Raw genomic sequence first — 8,517 nt, forward strand, 5'->3', positions numbered from 1 at the left:
TTACTTATTCACTTCATTCAGAAAAGATGTTCTCAGATTTTTATGCATGGTCTATTTACTCATATTCTAAATTCAGTTCTATCAAACATAGTTTTCTAATTTCCCAGCACAATACAAATTAGAAATAGCAAGCACCAGAGGCAGTCCCCAAGGAAAAACACTGCAAAAAAAAAAAAACACATGTATTTCTCAATGAACACAACTGTAATTTTTTATTGGAAAAATGTATGTTGACTAGAACTTTTATGGCCATTTCACAAATACTGAGCCATCATGTCATACACCTGAGGCTAATATAACATTACCTGTCAATTACACTCAACAAAAATGTATAATTATATAGTTCATATATCCACACATATGACAGTTCATTTTTGGTTCATGAAAAATTATTTCCAAATAAGAATGCTTTGAAGTGAACAAATATTAATGAATATGGTTATGTTATTTTGGTTGTTTGATGAGTCACCATTTTAAAATTTCACATAAAAAGAAATCCCTGGTCACATAGTCAAGGGGAACAAGATCTGGCAGCCCCTGCAGATTTCTGTGCAGCAACACCCTACAGGAGCTAACAGTGGCTGCCTCTTGATGCTGCTGCTGCTGCTGCTAAGTCGCTTCAGTCGTGTCCGACTCTGTTCAACCCCATAGACGGCAGCCCACCAGGCTCCCCCGTCCCTGGGATTCTCCAGGCAAGAACACTGGAGTGGGTTGCCATTTCCTTCTCCAGTGCATGAAACTGAAGAGGGAAAGTGAAATCGCTCAGTCCTGTCTGACTCTTCGCGACCCCGTGGACTGCAGCCCACCAGGCTCCTCTGCCCATGGGGTTCTGGTGAATATGTACACACTCCCCAGCAACGCGGTGCCCACCAGGCACCCTGTTACTGTCACCCCCGGTCTGTTGTCACTGGTCATCAGTCTCTCGGTGAGAATTTCTGCCACGTGCAGGGCCCCCAAACGGGAACATGATACACAACCTAAGGGAGCCTCGTGTTTCAGGAAAAACAGGCGAGACTATTTCTTTGTAGACGCAGCAATTTCTGCACTCATTCACATGATCCACGTAAGCTTCCTGCACAGCTGAGTTTGCAGCCCTTGGGAAAGCAGTTTACTTGTCACTGATAACAAAGAGACACTGATAGCTCGCCGCTTTTCATTTCTTTCTTTTTACTACTCCAGGTTCTCATCTTCAAAAGCAAAGCATTTTAATAAGTGCATAATAATATAGTGCACATAATAAGTGCACATAAATAAGTGCAGCTTCACCAGCATTTTTTGCCCTCAGGATTTATGAGGATTTAATAAAAGATATTGGACAGCATTTCTGCACTGTTAGCAAATGTGCAGTTTTGTCCATTCATTACTCCATATGCTGCAGGAGGGCACAGTCAGCAAAATATTGCTTGGATTTCATTGTAGGAAAAAGCTTGTCTCTGTATATGAAAATACATGCTTTACTTGGTCAAGAAATAGGAATGATGTAAGCCAACATATTTCCCTTGTTGTCTTAGCTTCTTGGACCAAGATAAGGGAAAAACATAAAAATAACTGCTATCTAGCCTGCTAAAATGTATTTCCAAGGAAAGGCTTTCTGAAGAGTATTAGTCACTGAGTGCAAAGGACTGTATCTTCATGGGTTTCAATAAATTCTATTAGTTGAAAGTTTCTTCCTACACAAAACTTGAATGATTCGGTTTTCAACGTAAGCTAACTGAACTAGGGTCTTTCAAACACTGGCACTTCAGTTTCCTGCTTCTGTGAAGGCACACACTTCCTCACCCGCACTCCCTGGGGCCGACTGTATTTCCTGAAGACGGCCGTATCAACATCTGTCTCCCAGGCCACGTGCCCTTGGTGGGCTCTGTGCTCCCGCCCACCTTGAACCATGCAGGGACGTGGATCCTCCTCCTAGCGGAGGTGAGGTGTTATTTCTATGACTTCTGTTGCCAACTCACAAAGGTGACACAGCTGGCATCCAGCACTCTCTCTGTGTCTCTGGAGACATGTCTGGGGACTCCTGAGCCAGCATTTAAAAAGTCCGGCTCCCCTAAAGCTCCCTTGCTGAACGGATCGTGTAAACAATCAACTTTGAAATGTAGAGCCGTTCCAGCTCCCAGATGGTCCAGTCTTCCCGGACCAGGCACCAGAGAGAGATACGGAAGCCGCTGTGACGTCACCGGTTCCAGCCATTGTTTGGCTACTATCTGAAGCCAAATCCACTTCCTGACCCACCAAGATGGCAAGAGAAAATGAATAACTAGCAACTGTTTCAAGCCACTGTGTTTTGGGATGATCGATTTCATAGCCCTAAGAAACTAAAACCCAACCACTGGAAAAACACACTTCACATTCCACAGTCTTACCTCATTGATTTCAGTCCCATCAGCGTTGTTATATATAATTCGATAACCATTGATCTTTGTTGAAGTGGCATCCCAGGCTAACCGAGCACTGTTAGAGCCAATATTGGAGATTCTCAGGTTTCTGGGTGGGCTTAAGGGTACTTTGCAGTAAATGGAATAAAAAAGAAATGAAATTTTAAATAACATATATGTAAAAAGGACCCGCAAAACACAGCATCTTTGACTCCTAAACTACTGACATATGAAAATTTTCACTCAGATAATAACTTGTAACAGAGAACATTAACAAATTAACAGAGAAAAAAAGTTTTCCTCATGGAGAATGACGAGTAGCCATGAACTGCAGACACTTAGAAGCAAACGCAGTGTAGGTGAGTTTTCTGTGTCTTTCTTCTCCAGTCAAAGCTATCATTTCCTGCTGATATAAATGAACAACCCAATGAATCAAAAACCAGGAAACTTGAAATTAAATTTTAGCTATTGTACTCAACAATCATCTGGTCCTGGCGAAGTCACTCTATTCCTCTGATCCACAATTTTCCATGTGGCAACGGTTTCTTATCTGTCCTCTCCACTTGGGTGTCTATTAAGCATTTCCAACTCAACATGTCCAAATCTGAGTCACTGATTCCTGTCACCTCTCCCAATCTTCTCTCTCAACCTGTCCTTCTGAGGAAATGAAAACTCCATTTTTCCCATTGCTCAGGTCAAAAACCCTGGAGTCATCTGAGATTCAGTTTTCTGAACGTATCTCCCCTTCTCAGTGAAGCCTTCCGTGATCACCTTACATGAAACAACCCTTCCGCCTCAGTTCTACCTATGTCTCTTCCCTGATTCAGTCTTTACTGCACATTTATTGGTCTGTTCTCTCTCTTTTCCAATATACTGTCATCTCAAAGGATTACAGAATCTGATTTAACTTTGTTCCCATCTTTATCTCCAATAGAGTAAAGTTTTCAGTAAATATCTCTTGAATCAAGGAGTAGGACTCTTGCCCCGGATAAAACCCACTGGCTTTGTGAGACTAGATAAAAGTAAACACTTCACTGTGGCTTTAACAGTATAAAGAGGTGTTGATACTTCCGCACATCCTCACTACCAATTCCACGGCTTTTTGTACTTCTTTGAGGATCCCTTTCTGAGTCAACAAGTTAGAATTTGTCAATAATCTTTGAGAGTTTTGTGAGCTTTTACAGGTTTATAGTAAACAGAGGTGTTGAGATTGACTGCATACTTTCTAAGGGTGTGAGATGTAACACATCACCACATTAAATCCTAACATTAGACAGCAAGGATAACGTTATAATTAGCCCCATTACATGGATCATGAATCTGAGGTTACTCGGCCAAGATCACAGTTAGTAGAAGCAGGAGAGCAGTTGGAATCCATAACCCAGGCAATCGATCAATAGATTTGAGAGCCTAGCCTAGGCGAGAACCCGTGACAACGGTCAGCTGTCCCGCAGAGCACAATGGTTCCTCACCCTAAAGGCCAACGCTGTCATTAATCCAAGGCAGACTGGTTGTATGGCAATTAGGAGCCCAGAGACCTGGTGACTCTCACTACCTAAGCAGCCAGAAAGGACGTGTAGGAGACAAAAGCAAGTAAGAATCTACGTGCGTGCACACTTGGCTCTAAACTGTCTAGGGTTCAGTTAGACTCGGCAGTGCAGTGCAGCAATGCGCAGATGCGTCAGTCTCAGGCAGCCAGGACAGTGTTTTTTAGGCCTTTTTTTAAATCAACTATTAATGGAAAAGAGTCATGGACACTTTTTAAAAGCACAAGGTATCTGCGTTTTGAAAATCTGCTTCAGGCACTTGGCCCTTTCAGTAGCCTTAAATGAAAGCTTAAACGAAAGCTTCACTAACTGAAAGAAAGCTAAGGAGGATTTTTCCTTTTACAAAAAAATGCAAAAAGCAAAAACAACATTCAGCCTTTGCTTTGTAGCAAGTCATCATCGAGCCAGTGTGCACCACCCCAGGTAGCAAGAGGGGCCCTGCCAAGCTCCTTCCTGGGACCATGCTCAGCGTCTCAGCATCAGGCAACCGTAGCTTTGAACTGTGTTTCTGAGCATCTGTGCTTTATCTTGATTTGCTGTGCGTCCATTAGCAAGATGTATCCTAAATCTATTTCTTTGCTCTCTGTTATTCCAGCTTACAAAAGGTTTCATAGGAACACTCTACTTTTCAATAGTGAGGGAAAACTGTAGAAAGAAATAAGTATTCTGAGTGAAAAAGAGAGATGCGTGGTTGGGAAAGTTTTCCTTCCAAATCAACAGAGTCCTCAAAAGGACTTAAGTCAAGAGATGTATTAAGGCTGCCCTGATAGCTCAGTGGGTAAAGAATCCACCTGCAGTGCAGGAGGCTCCGGTTTGATTCCTGGGTCGGGAAGATCCGCTAGAGAAGGGATAGGCTACTCACTCCTGCATTCTTGGGCTTCCCTTGTGGCTCAGCTGGTAAAGAATCCGCCTGCAATGTGGTAGGTAGACCCAGGTTCGATCCCTGAGTTGTGAAGACCCCCTGGAGAAGGGAAAGGCTGCCCACTCCAGTATTCTGGCCTGGAGAATTCCATGCACTATAAAGTCCATGGGGTCGCAAAGAGTCAGGCACGACTGAGCGACTTTCACAAGTGATATATGAGACGCTTTCTGACTTATTTTTCCTCTTTCTGTCTTGGGCTTTGCCAGTTTTGTTGTTTGTTGTTTTAATTACATTGGTCTTTCTCTGAAGAGGAAGAGAACACAGCCTTGGCTAATAAAAAAACGGTTGTAGGAGAAAACTCCCTTATCATTACATCTCTTTGTATGTTTCTCAAGTAGAATCTTCAAGACCGAAGCACTTGCAGACTCCATGCTGTTCACTTCCTCCCAGGTTCAGAGTGATGTGAGACACCCCATCTCCCTGCCCTGTCTTCTTCAAGACACCACAAAGAGACCCCTATTTTTAATGGTAGGCGACAAAGCATTGTGAGCTTGCCAAGGCAGCATTTTCTCTATCATATTTTCAAATAGATAAATATTTACAATTCCTAAAAAATATTATTACTATATTACCGAAATCAGGCTTGCCAGTATAACTTTTGGGGCTTCCCTGGGGGCTCAGATGGTTAAAGAATACACCTGCAATGTAGGAGACCCAGGTTCAATCCCTGGGTTGGGAAGATTCCCCCGGAGAAGGAAATGGCAACCCACTCCAGTATTCTTGCCTAGAGAATCCCATGGACAGAGGAGCCTGGCGGGCTACAGTCCATGGCATTGCAAAGAGTCACACATGACTGAGTGACTAATACTTTCACACTTTTATATACAATTTTTACTCAATTAAAAAACTAATTATAATGATAATAGTCTGAGATACAAAGTACATCAAAAATTTTTAGAAAAAAATAATAATTTTAATATGGGAGAAAGAACTATTGAGTAACTCTGCGCTAATTACTTTCAGCTGTATCACTGTACTTAATCTTCTATCAACCACATGCCGTGAGATTACTGTTGCTCCCCTTACAGGCTCAGAAATGCTCCATCACTTGCCCACTGTCACCCACCCACAATGTGACTTTCGCTGGGATTCGCATGTTGAAAGCTCTGATCCCAAAGCCCACATTTCCCCCCACATTCGGCTCCAGCTCTGGGGTGTGCTCCAGCTCTGCGGCTGAGAGCGGGGCTCCCACCGCGGGGCGTCCCCTTCTCTGCAGCCGCCTGTGCCCCGCCTCCGCCAGGCCAGCAGCCCAGTCGACTCCAGGAGGAGCTCAGACCCTCCCGTGGACCGTGCACGCGGGAGTCCAGCTTCTCTCCTTCTGGGAACCGAACGCCTGCGGGCCTGACGTGGAGCTGAGACGGCATCCAGCCCGCCTGCAAGGACAGGTGAGCCCGGCGGGGCGGCCGCACGGAGACCTCAACGGTCAACGGCCTGCGGGCTCGGCCGGTCAGAACCCCGCCCGCCCGCGGCGAGCGCCAGGGAGCTGTGCGACTCTCCCGCTGCTATCACAATGCGGTAATATCCGAAATAAAGCACACAGTAAGTGTAATACACTTCAGCCGTCCTGAAACCACCCCCTTTTCCTGATCCACGGAAAAACTGTCTTCCATGAAACTGATCCCTGGTGCCAAAAAGGTCGGGGACCACTGATCTGGAGGAGGCCCAAGTTCAATTCTAGAATCCGTGTGACTGAGTAATGACAAAACGGGAAGCAACGCCCCTTCCTTCCCCTAGGTAACTAGACGCCTTGTTACAGACAGTTGGCTCCCGGAGCGTCAGCCTAGCCCGCATGTCTAGCTCAGGGCCCCCACGCTGGCTCCGGCTCTTATCACAGCATTTCACCCGGATGGCGGGGCCACTCACGTGTCGATTCCTGGCCCGTAACGGGGTCACTGGCTTCTTCTCCAAACATAGCGTACACCGTGACTGTGTATTCCGTATTGGGCAACAACCCGCTCAGCTCAATATCTGTGTGGGTCTCTCCAATTTTCACCTGTAAAGAACACACATTATCAGATCGTTTGCCAACGTGCCTTTTTCACACTGATCAGAGTACAACTGAATACAGGTGCGACCTCAGGGACCAAGACTTCATCTCCTCACAACCCCTTCACCAAACAGGTTTCCAGTCATCCTTTTTTTCATGGCCTCGTGCTATTTTGTATTAGAAACAGATGCTGTGAAGCCATATGAAGCTGCATGTACTGTGCGTGCTCTTGTCGGATAACTCCTTACATCTGGACAAGTGGCAGCTGCAGCCAGAATAAGTGTCAGATATTTGGTCCCCAGACGAGCGTGGGTGGAGACGAGTCAGAAACGTCCTCTAGGAAGAGGGTAAGGTCCGGGCCGCTCTGTGGGGAGCTGGACGCCAAGTGGGCATCCTTCACCGCTGGCTGCATTCTCGCCAGTCCTGACTGGAGGCCCAATTTTTGCTTCAAGTCCCATTAAACTGGACCAGTACTGAGGCCCCCATTCAGAGGGCCTGTCCACCTGGACTGCAAGCCCCTGCCAGGAGTCCAAAGAGATCAACCCACTGGATGCCCAAATCAGCAATTCGCTTTTTGATTTGGGGGATGATATTTCTAACCCTGCTGCTGCTGCTGCTGCTGCTGCTGCTGCTGCTGCGTCGCTTCAGCCGTGTCCGACACAGATGTCTAACTCTGGGGGTCAGTCAAATAAGCCAACATTCTCAGTTGTGTGACAACTGTGTGACAAGGATGGTTTTATTTCCGCTTTGGAAAGAAGAAAAATAACTCCACAGACTGTCCCCTCTCACACAATTGCCAGTGGTAGGGTCAAATTAAAAACTTTAATTAAAAAATATCTCAGTGTATATAATATAAAGGTGGAGAAAATAACATAATAAACCCTGATGCATCCATCATTCAAATTTAATAAATATCAACATTTTGTCATATTGACTTCAGATCTTATTTTAACAAGAACTACAGTCACATAAAACAAACTCTTTCTCATTCTTTCTGTTCACCACCTCTGCCCTAATGTTGAAGTGCATCTCACTGATACGTTTTTCTTTATTTCTACATAGGTGTGTAATATTAAAAAAAAAAATAGACGTTTCTGTATGTTTAATGATGTGCATAAATGGACCATTCAACGTGACATTTTTGGAATTTTTTTCTCTGGCAATATTTGGTTTCAAGATTTATCCATATTGAAACACAGGGACAGAGTTGACATTATTTAATTCCCTTATGAGATTCTTTTCTAAAAATATGCAGTTATTTTCCATGCTGTCAATGAACATGGCAGTTGCTTGCAATATTTTGTTCTGACCAAGTACCTGCATTGAGAAGTCTTGAAGGACGTTACTCTATAGTATATGCCTTAAAGAGTGTGTATATCTAGCTTGATGAAATATTTAAGATTAGTCTCCAAGGCAGCTGTACCAATTGACATACCAGTTTAGACGAGTGATTCTGTGTCCCCCAACGCATAGTCAGACTTAAAACTGGCGAGGGCCTCGCTGGTGCTTCAGAGGGAAAGTTAGAGCCCCGATCCAGGAGGACAGCACGTGCCGCACGGCGACTAAGCTTGCGCGCCGCAAAGCCTGAACCGTGCTCGGGACCCTGCGCGCCACGACGACGGCCCGTGGGCTCGGGAGCCGGTGCGCCGCAACGACGGCAGGCTGAACGCCGAGAGCCCTGCTCCA

The 8,517-nt window shown here is 45.1% G+C and overlaps 1 protein-coding gene across 4 annotated transcripts in view; it reads right to left on the bottom strand.

Annotated features, from left to right (window-relative positions):
* COL14A1 (collagen, type XIV, alpha 1) overlaps positions 1-8,517 on the bottom strand; it is a 270,892-nt gene that overhangs the window by 150,253 nt on the left and 112,122 nt on the right. For all 4 annotated transcript variants that reach the window (XR_825786.1, XR_825785.1, XM_010846187.1 and 1 more), the window contains exons 13-14: positions 6,708-6,837; positions 2,364-2,503 (exon numbers count right to left, since the gene is read on the bottom strand). Coding sequence is in view for 2 of the 4 variants with exons in the window: in XM_010846187.1 (XP_010844489.1) it covers positions 2,364-2,503; positions 6,708-6,837 (270 nt within the window). In the remaining 2 variants the exon portion in view is untranslated. The remainder of the gene's footprint in view (positions 1-2,363; positions 2,504-6,707; positions 6,838-8,517) is intronic.

Source organism: Bison bison, unplaced genomic scaffold (genome assembly GCF_000754665.1).
Source record: "Bison bison bison isolate TAMUID 2011002044 unplaced genomic scaffold, Bison_UMD1.0 scf7180017864233, whole genome shotgun sequence".
Taxonomy (NCBI): Eukaryota; Metazoa; Chordata; class Mammalia; order Artiodactyla; family Bovidae; genus Bison; species Bison bison.